Source organism: Bufo bufo, chromosome 6 (genome assembly GCF_905171765.1).
Source record: "Bufo bufo chromosome 6, aBufBuf1.1, whole genome shotgun sequence".
Classification (NCBI taxonomy): domain Eukaryota; kingdom Metazoa; phylum Chordata; class Amphibia; order Anura; family Bufonidae; genus Bufo; species Bufo bufo.
This window is the reverse complement of record NC_053394.1, coordinates 55,330,854-55,345,765: the sequence shown is the minus strand read 5'-3', so window position 1 is coordinate 55,345,765 and position 14,912 is coordinate 55,330,854. Positions and strand designations below refer to the sequence as shown.

The window sequence follows — 14,912 nt, the reverse complement described above, 5'->3', positions numbered from 1 at the left end:
TCAGCTGAAAAATTGGAAAAACTTTGAAAGTAAGGGCTATTTGACCATGAAGGAGAGTGATGGGGTGCTGCGCCAGATGACCTGGCCTCCACAGTCACCGGACCTGAACCCAATCGAGATGGTTTGGGGTGAGCTGGACCGCAGAGTGAAGGCAAAAGGGCCAACAAGTGCTAAGCATCTCTGGGAACTCCTTCAAGACTGTTGGAAGACCATTTCAGGGGACTACCTCTTGAAGCTCATCAAGAGAATGCCAAGAGTGTGCAAAGCAGTAATCAAAGCAAAAGGTGGCTACTTTGAAGAACCTAGAATATGACATATTTTCAGTTGTTTCACACTTGTTTGTTATGTATATAATTCCACATGTGTTAATTCATAGTTTTGATGCCTTCATAGTCATGAAAATAAAGAAAACTCTTTGAATGAGAAGGTGTGTCCAAACTTTTGCTCTGTACTGTATATCACACCAAAAAGCTTCAAGTATATGCTGTTATTTGGGAAAGAGGGGGTATTATCTTCTAGTGCTCTATCCCACTAAGGAAGGGAGAGTGAATCTACCCGTAACGCGTATGGTGAAACAAGTGATGTACCTGCATTGAAAAGCCTCCGATAATACTGTATGGCCATACAGAAGAAAATTTCTACAGTAAAGGATCAATTATTCTCATCGTCGAAAGCTGTACCGAAGGAAATTGCGGAACAGAGTGGCAACTCCCGCGATCTTTGGAACTCCCGCAAAATTTAAACCAGCTTGCTGTATGGAGCGACTGAATAAGCCGGCAAATATTTAAAGCTCCATTGAAGCAATAGGGAGACAACAGACGCTAGACGGTAACCCAAATATCGATTTAAAGTTTTCCTCGATTCAAAGCTCATATCGACCTTAAAAGGATATGCTATAAGAGACTTTTCACATTATCAGGATTCCTGTGGACACTTTATGAACATATTGCGCTCCCAGTGAATACACCTACAACATTTTTCAGTGACATTCAGTGTCCCAAAGTGGGATAGAGCGCTAGAAGATAATACCCCCTCTTTCCCAAATAACAGCATATACTTGAAGCTTTTTGGTGTGATATATATTATTGAATTTATCGACACTATTGAGTGGTATCGAATATTCTATCGAATATTTCAACATAGAATTTTCTACCATTCAATTTATTGAATATTTTTATCGAATATATTTTTATCGAATATAGTATCGATCATATCCACCACAATATATGTGACTGTAATGTTGTATATTATTGCTACATTGTTCTTATAAATTTTATTACTTGTATTTTATGGGGATTTAATAAATATTTTCTGCACATGTCAATTTGGTTGCCAAGTGTATGAGTGCTCACTCATTTTCCTATTAAAACATAATATACAGCAAATCTAAAATTAAAGCTTGAATAGCTAGTTAGAAACAGGTTTTAGCACTTGACTTTTGATCCAATTGCTACAACTTCTTGAAAGCCTGTTATAAATGCAGGTGAAACATCAATCAATGTGCGTGGCATGCATAGCCTGTACAGTGGATGTGCTAGTGTAAGCAAACATAGAACAATCCTACAAGTGCAATTCTTAAGATCTTAGCTTGGAGACCACTATAAGATCATAAGATACGTCTTCAACCATTGTTGACATGTGAAACAACATTGAGGAGGTCATCAGGGGGTGCAGTCAGCAGGAGATGCAGTTTTTATCTAGTAGGATATTTAAAATTAACTTTTACTAAACCAGACATCCCCCTTAACAGCCATGCGTGGAAAAACACCTACCAAGTGGTGAAACACAACACCAGACACATTTCCAACACCTTCAGGACTCAGGGCGTAGAATACTGTAAATTTCTCATTTTCTTCGCAGCTTAGAGTCCTGTATATGGGCTGGATCTTTATATAGCTCTGAGTCCGGGAGTAGAAATGACTGATGCTACGTGAAGCCTCCCCATAAGTTGGAAACAACGTGGAATGACTGTAGCATGTCTCTCCAGTTTTGTAAACGGCCTATGTGAATCCAAAATATAAGCAAAATGTACGTCTATGTGAATATAAAATACAGGCAAATTTTAAGTCTTTATATTACTTGTCTTAAAAACAATGATATGTCCATTTAGATTTTTTTTTTCATGGCTATTTTCTCACCCTGAGATTGATAGATGATGCAGGAAAAGATTTGGTGTCAATGGAAAAATCAGCAGTTCCATCAGATCTTGTAGTGTAGGTGAAGTTTTTGCCATGATAACCTACAAAAATTGTCACGTTCTTATCTGGAATTGGATTACCACCGGCATCTTCTAGAAAAATCTGCACAAATATATGAGACATATAAATATATGAGAACACCAGGCTTTGGTTTTGGCAAGTATTTATGTACCTCCACTTGTGGCCAAAGTGCCATTGCTCTGGAACACAATATACCATAACTCAAACCTTCTCCAGACGTCTTCTCAACTCACCTGTCCATAGATGGGAATACCCTTCTTAAAGTGGGAATCCAGCTGTCGGAATGATACTTTGGCAATAGTGTTCTTGATGTCAGAGTGTCCCTCCCCGGTCAGTATAACTCCTGTTGGAGAGATTATGGTTTAAATCTGTTTCGACTGTCCACCATTTTCTCATCTGATATGTGTGCACATGTGTTTTCTCACCCGTTCCTTCCTCTGTTATTTTTGCACTTGCAACAAGTTTCATCTCATAGCCAGAACGTTTCAGCTGGAAGATTTTGGTCTTCACCACTTGTGAGAAACATCCAGTTTTATCAGCCTAAAAAAGGAATAAATCAATGCTTAATTGGGTTTTCCAGGACCAATATATTGATGACCTATCCATACGATAGGTCATCAATATAAGATTAGTGGAGGTCCAACACCCAGCATCCCCACTCCCCACCCTTTGCTGTTAGCAGCAGCAACAGGTTCCGAAGCACCACAGCTTTGTACATTGTAATGGCCGTTCTTGGGTGCTCCATCTCTGATTCCATTCAACTTGAATAACCCAATAACATCCACTACACAGTGTATGAAGCTGTGGTGTTCCCGCTCTGTACACTGATAACTCCCGGAACCTCTTCCTGACGCTAAGTGCCAGTGTCGGGTCCCCACCTATGGATAGGTCATCAATAAGTTGGTCCTGGAAAATACAAGTGGTAAGGTAACCATGCCCAAATGGTCTACACATATACTGTGAGGGCAACACACTCAGGTACCCAGTTGACTATACTTTGGTGCTTTCAGTATGTTTGACACAGAGTTTGGTGCTGTAGGCTACACTACACTTGCTGACAAAATACTAGAAAGTTTGATGGAAACTATAAATGTGAACAGAGCCTTATACAGACAGGTGAAAGGTTAGTCCTATGAAGATCAGAGTAGTAGGAGTCACCTATGCTATCATATGCCCTATGTTCTGCTGTACTCACCTGATGGGAAAAGTCTTCACATACACTTCTTTGTTCCAGACGACAAGAAGAATAGCTGTCTGTGAACTTTCTGCAGAGCTGGACATCGATTCTTCCTGAAACTGATTTTCCATAGGTGTACCTGATGAAATAGACTTATCTTACATTTTGATTCAATCATATGATAGAGCTTTGACATGAGAAACATCTGAGAGGAGGTATGAGGTGATGAAGGGCATGCTAATATACCTTTGCCATTCTCTGCTGCCAGTACATTATCAATGCAAGTCTGAGCTGAACAGCATTCAAGTAAAACAGACTGGTTGCTAATATGGCTGGGATGAGGGGTAGAAGGAATAGGCAACTGCCTAGGGTGCCATTGAGGAAGGGGAGCATAATTGATGGTGTAAAAAGTACCTGTATGCAGCCTAGAAGTGTGATGGCACACACTTTTGGAGAGATAGCCAATGGTTATCTTTTGTTTGTATCGTTGGAGACCTGGCAGACACCCCCATTGCCAGCAGCTCTTCTAGTCCAATTTTACTAGTTTAACTAGTCTAGTTTTTACAAGTAAGAAATTCTCTGCACTTAAAATGGATTTGTCAGTGGAAGGAGAGACAAATTTTGGAGAGGACAGAGGTGCCGAAAACCCACCGGAAGCCGTGTCCTTTCTGCCATACAGCTCAATGGGAGGCAGCACTGAGAATTGTGGAGCGACAGTTTGTAGCCGAGGCCACACTGAGAAGGGACATGTCCGTTTTTAATGTGGCCGCAGCTTTAAGCCGTTGCTCTGCAATTCTCAACATTGCTTCCTATTGAAATGAATGGAAGGCAGAAAAGACGAGGCTGCCTGAGGGTTTTTGGCGAAATTTCGGCACGGCTGTCCACACCAAAATTACGCTGTAAAACCCACCATGTGAATGGGCCCTCGTTTCTGCATATGCTGCTAGTAGCCAAAATGGCACCAGAACATTTGTACCAATAGGCTGTATTAATGAAGGGGCACACTCCACCAATCCACCTCACCCTTCAAGGCAATGATTGGCAGTTATCACAGAGAGGGCAGGGACCCTCACAACAGAGTCGCCTGTATTCCTTCAGTATTCCTTAGGTAGAAAAACTTACTTGCCACATACTGTCACATCAACCTCTTCAGCTTCAATAGTAATAACTGAGGGGACTGTCACCTTTACCTCAAATTTAGGTAGAACTATAAAAAAAGAAAATCAAATATTAGATCCAGCAATATATAAAAAATACTGACTGGCTATAAAGCCAGCCATAACAATTATGCTTTAAAGGGGTTTTCTAATCCCTGACAAGTAGAGAGGGGGATGAGGCAGCGCTTTACCTCAGTGTTGTAAAGTAACTTCTCAGGACAGGTTTTGTGTAAACTAATGGGACAGCGGCCATTTTGTTTTCCCTAATGATTGCTCCCCAGACAAAATACGCCATTATAAATAATAAAAGGTATTTGTGAATATATTTATAATAAAGTAATATTTAAGTATTTTCATTTTCTTAATTCCCGGAGAACCCCTTTAACCACCTCCGGACCGCCTAACGCAGGATCGCGTTCCGGAGGTGGCAGCCCTGCGCAGAGTCACGCATATATGCGTCATCTCGCGATGGGCGAGATTTCCTGTGAACGCGCGCACACAGGCGCGCGCGCTCACAGGAACGGAAGGTAAGAGAGTTGATCTCCAGCCTGCCAGCGGCGATCGTTCGCTGGCAGGCTGGAGATGTGTTTTTTTTAACCCCTAACAGGTATATTAGACGCTGTTTTGATAACAGCGTCTAATATACCTGCTACCTGGTCCTCTGGTGGTCCCATTTGTTTGGATCGACCACCAGAGGACACAGGTAGCTCAGTAAAGTCCCACCAAGCACCACTACACTACACTACACCCCCCCCCCCGTCACTTATTAACCCCTTATTAGCCCCTGATCACCCCTGATCACCCCATATAGACTCCCTGATCACCCCCCTGTCATTGATCACCCCCCCTGTCATTGATTACCCCCCTGTAAAGCTCCATTCAGATGTCCGCATGATTTTTACGGATCCACTGATAGATGGATCAGATCCGCAAAACGCATCCGGACGTCTGAATGAAGCCTTACAGGGGCGTGATCAATGACTGTGGTTATCACCCCATATAGACTCCCTGATCACCCCCCCTGTCATTGATTACACCCCTGTCATTGATCAACCCCCTGTAAAGCTCCATTCAGACGTCCGCATGATTTTTACGGATGCACTGATAGATGGATCCGATCCTCAAAACGCATCCGGACGTCTGAATGAAGCCTTACAGGGGCATGATCAATGACTGTGGTGATCACCCCATATAGACTCCCTGATCACCCCCCTGTAAAGCTCCATTCAGATGTCCGCATGATTTTTACGGATGCACTGATAGATGGATCCGATCCGCAAAACGCATCCGGACGTCTGAATGAAGCCTTACAGGGGCATGATCAATGACTGTGGTGATCACCCCATATAGACTCCCTGATCACCCCCCTGTAAAGCTCCATTCAGATGTCCGCATGATTTTTACGGATGCACTGATAGATGGATCCGATCCTCAAAACGCATCCGGACGTCTGAATGAAGCCTTACAGGGGCATGATCAATGACTGTGGTGATCACCCCATATAGACTCCCTGATCACCCCCCTGTAAAGCTCCATTCAGATGTCCGCATGATTTTTACGGATGCACTGATAGATGGATCCGATCCGCAAAACGCATCCGGACGTCTGAATGAAGCCTTACAGGGGCATGATCAATGACTGTGGTGATCACCCCATATAGACTCCCTGATCACCCCCCTGTTATTGATCACCCCCCTGTAAAGCTCCATTCAGATGTCCGCATGATTTTTACGGATGCACTGATAGATGGATCCGATCCGCAAAACGCATCCGGACGTCTGAATGAAGCCTTACAGGGGCATGATCAATGACTGTGGTGATCACCCCATATAGACTCCCTGATCACCCCCCTGTCATTGATTACCCCCCTGTAAAGCTCCATTCAGATGTCCGCATGATTTTTACGGATGCACTGATAGATGGATCCGATCCGCAAAACGCATCCGGACGTCTGAATGAAGCCTTACAGGGGCATGATCAATGACTGTGGTGATCACCCCATATAGACTCCCTGATCACCCCCCTGTCATTGATTACCCCCCTGTAAAGCTCCATTCAGATGTCCGCATGATTTTTACGGATGCACTGATAGATGGATCGGATCCGCAAAACGCATCCGGACGTCTGAATAAAGCCTTACAGGGGCGTGATCAATGACTGTGGTGATCACCCCATATAGACTCCCTGATCACCCCCCTGTCATTGATCAACCCCCCTGTCATTGATCAACCCCCCTGTCATTGATCACCCCCCCTGTCATTGATCACCCCCCTGTCATTGATCCCCCCCCCCCCCCCCCTCTGTAAGGCTCCATTCAGATATTTTTTTGGCCCAAGTTAGCAGAATTTTTTTTTTTCTTTTCTTACAAAGTCTCATATTCCACTAACTTGTGTCAAAAAATAAAATCTCACATGAACTCACCCTACCCCTCACGGAATCCAAATGCGTAAAATTTTTTAGACATTTATATTCCAGACTTCTTCTCACGCTTTAGGGCCCCTAGAATGCCAGGGCAGTATAAATACCCCACATGTGACCCCATTTCGGAAAGAAGACACCCCCAGGTATTCCGTGAGGGGCATATTGAGTCCATGAAAGATTGAATTTTTTGTCCCAAGTTAGCGGAACGGGAGACTTTGTGAGAAAAAAATTAAAAATATCAATTTCCGCTAACTTGTGCCAAAAAAAAAAAATTTCTATGAACTCGCCATGCCCCTCATTGAATACCTTGGGGTGTCTTCTTTCCAAAATGGGGTCACATGTGGGGTATTTATACTGCTCTGGCATTCTAGGGGCCCCAAAGCGTGAGAAGAAGTCTGGTATCCAAATGTCTAAAAATGCCCTCCTAAAAGGAATTTGGGCACCTTTGCGCATCTAGGCTGCAAAAAAGTGTCACACATCTGGTATCGCCGTACTCAGGAGAAGTTGGGGAATGTGTTTTGGGGTGTCATTTTACATATACCCATGCTGGGTGAGAGAAATATCTTGGTCAAATGCCAACTTTGTATAAAAAAATGGGAAAAGTTGTCTTTTGCCAAGATATTTCTCTCACCCAGCATGGGTATATGTAAAATGACACCCCAAAACACATTCCCCAACTTCTCCTGAATACGGCGATACCACATGTGTGACACTTTTTTGCAGCCTAGGTGGGCAAAGGGGCCCATATTCCAAAGAGCACCTTTAGGATTTCACAGGTCATTTACCTACTTACCACACATTAGGGCCCCTGGAAAATGCCAGGGCAGTATAACTACCCCACAAGTGACCCCATTTTGGAAAGAAGACACCCCAAGGTATTCCGTGAGGGGCATGGCGAGTTCCTAGAATTTTTTATTTTTTGTCACAAGTTAGTGGAAAATGCTTATTTTTTATTTTTTTTTTTCATACAAAGTCTCATATTCCACTAACTTGTGACAAAAAATAAAAAGTTCCATGAACTCACTATGCCCATCAGCGAATACCTTGGGGTCTCTTCTTTCCAAAATGGGGTCACTTGTGGGGTAGTTATACTGCCCTGGCATTCTAGGGGCCCAAATGTGTGGTAAGGAGTTTGAAATCAAATTCTGTAAAAAATGACCTGTGAAATCCGAAAGGTGCTCTTTTGAATATGGGCCCCTTTGCCCACCTAGGCTGCAAAAAAGTGTCACACATCTGGTATCTCCGTAATCGGGAGAAGTTGGGGAATGTGTTTTGGGGTGTCATTTTACATATACCCATGCTGGGTGAGAGAAATATCTTGGCAAAAGACAACTTTTCCCATTTTTTTATACAAAGTTGGCATTTGACCAAGATATTCATCTCACCCAGCATGGGTATATGTAAAAAGACACCCCAAAACACATTCCTCAACTTCTCCTGAATACAGAGATACCAGATGTGTGACACTTTTTTGCAGCCTAGTTGGGCAAAGGGGCCCACATTCCAAAGAGCACCTTTCGGATTTCACAGGTCATTTACCTACTTACCACACATTTGGGCCCCTAGAATGCCAGGGCAGTATAACTACCCCACAAGTGACCCCATTTTGGAAAGAAGAGACCCCAAGGTATTCGCTGATGGGCATAGTGAGTTCATGGAAGTTTTTATTTTTTGTCACAAGTTTGTGGAATATGAGACTTTGTATGAAAAAAAAAATAAATAAAAAAATCATCATTTTCCACTAACTTGTGACAAAAAATAAAAAATTCTAGGAACTCGCCATGCCCCTCACGGAATACCTTGGGGTGTCTTCTTTCCAAAATGGGGTCACTTGTGGGGTAGTTATACTGCCCTGGTATTCTAGGGGCCCAAATGTGTGGTAAGGAGTTTGAAATCAAATTCAGGAAAAAATGAGGAGTGAAATCCGAAAGGTGCTCTTTGGAATATGGGCCCCTTTGCCCACCTAGGCTGCAAAAAAGTGTCACACATCTGGTATCCCCGTACTCAGGAGAAGTTGAGGAATGTGTTTTGGGGTGTCTTTTTACATATACCCATGCTGGGTGAGATAAATATCTTGGTCAAATGACAACTTTGTATAAAAAAATGGGAAAAGTTGTCTTTTGCCAAGATATTTCTCTCACCCAGCATGGGTATATATAAAATGACACCCCAAAACACATTCCCCACCTTCTCCTGAGTACGGAGATACCAGATGTGTGACACTTTTTTGCAGCCTAGGTGGGCAAAGGGGCCCATATTCCAAAGAGCACCTTTCGGATTTCACAGGTCATTTTTTACAGAATTTGATTTCAAACTCCTTACCACACATTTGGGCCCCTAGAATGCCAGGGCAGTATAACTACCCCACAAGTGACCCCATTTTGGAAAGAAGAGACCCCAAGGTATTCGCTGATGGGCATAGTGAGTTCATAGAACTTTTTATTTTTTGTCACAAGTTAGTGGAATATGAGACTTTGTAAGAAAAAAAAAAAAAAAAAAAAATCATAATTTTCCGCTAACTTGTGACAAAAAATAAAAAGTTCTATGAACTCACTATGCCCATCAGCGAATACCTTAGGGTGTGTACTTTCAGAAATGGGGTCATTTGTGGGGTGTTTGTACTGTCTGGGCATTGTAGAACCTCAGGAAACATGACAGGTGCTCAGAAAGTCAGAGCTGCTTCAAAAAGCGGAAATTCACATTTTTGTACCATAGTTTGTAAACGCTATAACTTTTACCCAAACCATTTTTTTTTTACCCAAACATTTTTTTTTTATCAAAGACATGTAGAACTATAAATTTAGAGCAAAATTTCTATATGGATGTCGTTTTTTTTGCAAAATTTTACTACTGAAAGTGAAAAATGTCATTTTTTTGCAAAAAAATCGTTAAATTTCGATTAATAACAAAAAAAGTAAAAATGTCAGCAGCAATGAAATACCACCAAATGAAAGCTCTATTAGTGAGAAGAAAAGGAGGTAAAATTCATTTGGGTGGTAAGTTGCATGACCGAGCAATAAACGGTGAAAGTAGTGTAGGTCAGAAGTGTAAAAAGTGGCCTGGTCTTTCAGGGTGTTTAAGCACTGGGGGCTGAAGTGGTTAAAGAGCACCTGTCAGCATGGTCAACCCTATAAAACCAGGCATACTGCCTGACTGGGTTAAGCATGCTGATTAAAACCATATATTTCTTTCGCTTTTAGCTTGTACTGCTGCAGAGATATCATTACTTTTATATTTATGCAAATTAGTTAGGTGGAGCACGCGTCGCACGGGATTTCGGCCGAGATCTTCAAGCAAGATGGAGGCTGGCGGCCTATCACAAGCAAATGGAGGAGGTTGTAAGTTTAAATGTTTTTGTTTTTTATACTATTTCAGGTTAAATCGATTCGCTGACACGAAGCACGAGGAAGTTCAGCTTCTAGGTGAATCAAATTTATCCTGAAATTCGGATCAAATTCCACTTCGTGGGATTCAATTCGCTCATCTCTAAATATAATCCATTGCTGTCCTTTATCAATAGAATAAGAGATATACCGTATTCCTCCGCAGTAAACTGCTGTTTGATCTGTGAGCCCCTTTGCCTTTCAGCCACCAGCTTATACGTTCCCAATAAAGGCTCAGAGGTGAGAAGAAAAGACTCTTCTGCTATTCCTTTCTTGGTCTCCACATCCAACCATTGGACAATGCGATTTCTCTGAGGATCCTGGAAGAAGAAATTCTGTGTCAGTCATCTCAGTATCTATCTATCTATCTATCTATCTATCTATCTATCTATCTATCTATCTATCTATCTATCTATCTATTTTGTATCTGTCATCTATGTAATTTCCACCTATCATTTATCTAATATATATGTATCTATCTCATATCTATCTATCTATCATCTATCTATCTATATATCTATTGAAGACCGCAGCACTCCAATGGCTTGAACAAAGTGTAGTTAAGTTTATTCGCCCATGTCTCAGCAGCAATGTTTCAGTCCTATTCCAGGACCTTTTTCAAGATTGCAAAAGGTCCTGGGATAGGACTCAAACCTTGCTGCTTAGACATGGGTGAATACATTTAGCTACACTTTATTCAAGCCATTGGAGTGCTGCGGTCTTCCTTAAATATTCATTTGGGTTCTTAATCAGGATTTAGCTTCACAGGATACAGGAATGTCCTGCCCATTTTTCCATTTCTATCTATCAATCTATCTATCCATCCAGGGACGGACATACCGCCTGTGCAGCCGGTTCGGCTGCACAGGGGCCCAATGCAGGAGGGGGGCCCGTGATAGGTTCGCCGGCTCATCTCTATATTCATCTGTATTGCTGTCCTCAGGACAGCAATACAGATGGATGCTGCGGTGGGGCAGGGGAGAGGCGTTCCTCTGACACGTTCCTCTGACAGGCTGCAGGTCTAGTGCCTGCAGCCTATTAGAGGCTGATGCAGGTGGCCACCTGAGACGTACAGCGCAGGATACAGGCCAGAAGAGGCCTGCACCGCTTCACTGAGAGTGTCATAGAGGTAAGTATGTGAGTTAATTTTTTTATTAACACTATGCTGTTGCCCAGAATGGGGAAGGGGGGAGAGGAGCACTATGGGGCATATACTAAAAGGTATTATACTGGCACACATAGGGGGAGAGGATCACTATGGGGGCATCTACTAGGGGGCATTATTTACTGGCCAACATGGGAGAGAGGAGCACTAAGAGGGCATCTACTGGGAGCCCTGTATATTAGAATTATACTGGCACTATGGGGGGGGGGAGCCATATGAGGGCATCTACTAGGGGCCCTATATATTGGCATTATATACTGTCACCCATGGGGGCACTATGGAGAAGTGGGGGAGAGGAGCACTATGGGGGCATCTGCTGGGGGGCATTATATAGGGGCATTTTATACTGGCACAAACTATATCTGCAATATGGGGGTGGGGATGAGTACTATAGTGGCATTTTATACTGGCATACATTATGGGGGCACTATGGGGAAGGGGGGAGAGGAGCATTATCGGGGCATCTACTTGGGGCACTCTATAGAGGCATTTTTAACTGGCACATTATGTCAGGCACCATGGGACAGGGGAAGAGCACTATGGGGGCACTTTATAGGAGCACAGTATTAGAGGTGGCAGGATGGCATGTTCAGAAGGTTAGAGGATGTTGGAAAAGTAGTAAACTAAGATCTCTGTCTGTCAAACTCTGCAGAGCGAAGAGATGGCTGAAAGAAATCATCATGGTGGTCTGGTCTGGAGAAGAAAGGAGGAAAGAGCAGGTCTACATCTAAGGAGACGTCACTGGATGTACAATGTATGTGGAGCTGTATTAGGCTACTTTTACATCAGCCTTAGTTTCACTGGATCCGGCACTGCTGGATGCAGACAGAATGCCCGCTGGTCCCATTAACTATAATGGGTTACGGCAGAGATAAGGCCACAATCTGGCAAAAATGCAGAGAACCAGTGGGATACAAACCGCTGCATGCTGTAGTTTGTGTCCGGACAAATCGTAGTGCCTCAGGTGTGAAAGTAGCCGTACCCTGTATGTTTTGTATTGCTGTATGTAATGTTAGGAGGGAATAGGTTAGGTTGAGAATTTGGCATGGGGGGTGGGGGGCCCAGACACATTGTTTGCACAGGGGCCCTTTGCTGTCTGTGTCCATCCCTGCATTCATCTATCTACCTATGTAATATCTATCTAATGTCTATCTATCTATCTATTTACCGTATCTATCTGTCTCCCAGGGGCGTCGTTAGGTCAAAACATTTGGGGCTTGAGCCCCGGATGTTTTGTCCAGTGCCCCGAATGTCATGCTGGCCCCATCCCCCTTGTACTTGTTCCGCTACTTGCGGGCTGCGCGGGCATGAGTTCAGTCACTTCGGTGCGCAATCCTGTCCTGCAGCGCATGATCCTGCGATACCCGCCGCTGTAGGTCACAGGTCTCATGGGATCACGCGCCGCAGGACGGGATTGCGCATCGAAGTGACTGAAGTGAAACTCATGCCCATGCAGCCAGCAGAACCAGTACAAGGGGCATGAGGGGATGATCTGTGGGGTTGCCTAGACGGCTAGGCCCTTCACAGTAGTTATTAACCGCTTTGAGCAGTCCCCCATTCACTGAAGGGGGACTGCTGAATGCGGTTAATAACTACTGTGAAGGGGGGACTGCTGAAAGGGGTTAATAACAACTGTGAAGGGGGACTGCTGAAAGGGGTTATTAACAACTGTGAAGGGGGGACTCCTGAAAGGGGTTAATAACTACTGTGAAGGGGGGACTGCTGAAAGGGGTTAATAACTACTGTGAAGGGGGGACTGCTGAAAGGGGTTAATAACTACTGTGAAGGGGGGGACTACTGAAAGGGGTTAATAACAACTGTGAAGGGGGGGACTACTGAAAGGGGTTAATAACAACTGTGAAGGGGGGACTGCTGAAAGGGGTTAATAACAACTGTGAAGGGGGGACTGCTGAAAGGGGTTAATAACAACTGTGAAGGGGGGACTGCTGAAAGGGGCTAATAACAACTGTGAAGGGGGGACTGCTGAAAGGGGTTAATAACTGTGAAAGGGGGACTGCTGAAAGGGGTTAATAACTGAAAGGGGGACTGCTGAAAGGGGTTAATAACTACTGTGAAGGGGGGACTGCTGAAAGGGGTTAATAACTACTGTGAAGGGGGGACTACTGAAAGGGGTTAATAACAACTGTGAAAGGGGGACTGCTGAAAGGGGTTAATAACAACTGTGAAAGGGGGACTGCTGAAAGGGGTTAATAACTACTGTGAAGGGGGGGACTACTGAAAGGGGTAAATAACTACTGTGAAAGCCCTCCCCCCCTCTGTGATGGGGGCATGGCTTCATGGTTTGGGGGCGTGGCTTCACAGAGGTGTGATACAGTAAGCTTGTGCCCCGGATGTTTTCAGGCCCTAGCAACGCCCCTGCTGTCTCCTATCTATCTATTTATCTATCCATCCATCTATCTCATATTTATCTATCTATTTATCTGTCTCCTATCTATCTATCTATCTATCTATCTATCTATCTATCTATCTATCTATCTATCTCATATCTATCTATCTATCTATCTCATATCTATCTATCTATCTATCTATCTATCATATCTATGTATCTATCTCATATCTATGTATCTATCCTGTTCTCTTTGCCGCTCTTCATCTTGCTATCCTCTGTCAATCCTGCTTACCAAAAGGGTAATAATGGATTGTAATAATTAAAAAAAATAAACCAACTTACCTCAACGTAAACCACAGGAAACTGCAATGGAAAGTGAGAAACACGTTAAAACATGGTAATATTTTATTAATAATAATAATAATAATGATAATAAAATGTATTTATATAGCACCACCATATTCCGCAGCGCTTTACAAAATCATATTTTGATCATTTTCTCTTGCTCTGTGTTGTGTATTCCGAGCTATGACCATGAGGTAGAATACTAATGATGTGATATGAATACATGCAACTTTATGAAGGGGTTTTCTGCGCTACAGATATTGATGACTGATCCTCAGGATAAGTCATCAATATCAGATCCGTGGAGGTCCTACATCCGGCACCCCCACCAATCAGCTGTTTCAGGCTGCCGCACTGTTGGAGTCTATGGAGGTAAAGCAGATGGCTCAGTGTAGATAGTTCCAGTACCGGTATGCTGCAGTACAGCTCCTAGGCACTCAAACAGAAGCTGAGCTGCAGTACCCCATAACGGCCACTACACCATCTGTGCTCCATACACAGTATAGTCTCCTACACCGCGGCCGTCTGATTGGTGGGCGGACCTCCACCGGTCTAATACTGATGACTTATCCTGAGGACAGGTCTTTAATATCTGTAGCCCAGAAGAGCCCTTAAAATAATTGAAAATAATACCTCACTGCTCAAATGGTGCTACCGTATAAATGTAAAGGGAAGCCCTCTCCATGTAGCACTAT

General features: G+C 43.4%; 1 protein-coding gene across 2 annotated transcripts in view; it reads right to left on the bottom strand.

Moving 5' to 3' along the window:
* The window catches only part of LOC121003843 (alpha-2-macroglobulin-like), a 100,437-nt gene that overhangs the window by 50,463 nt on the left and 35,062 nt on the right, over positions 1-14,912 (bottom strand). For both annotated transcript variants that reach the window (XM_040435767.1, XM_040435768.1), the window contains exons 5-12: positions 14,215-14,235; positions 10,509-10,677; positions 4,519-4,603; positions 3,415-3,535; positions 2,645-2,759; positions 2,453-2,562; positions 2,139-2,300; positions 1,773-2,000 (exon numbers count right to left, since the gene is read on the bottom strand). In XM_040435767.1, the coding sequence (XP_040291701.1) occupies positions 1,773-2,000; positions 2,139-2,300; positions 2,453-2,562; positions 2,645-2,759; positions 3,415-3,535; positions 4,519-4,603; positions 10,509-10,677; positions 14,215-14,235 (1,011 nt within the window). The remainder of the gene's footprint in view (positions 1-1,772; positions 2,001-2,138; positions 2,301-2,452; positions 2,563-2,644; positions 2,760-3,414; positions 3,536-4,518; positions 4,604-10,508; positions 10,678-14,214; positions 14,236-14,912) is intronic.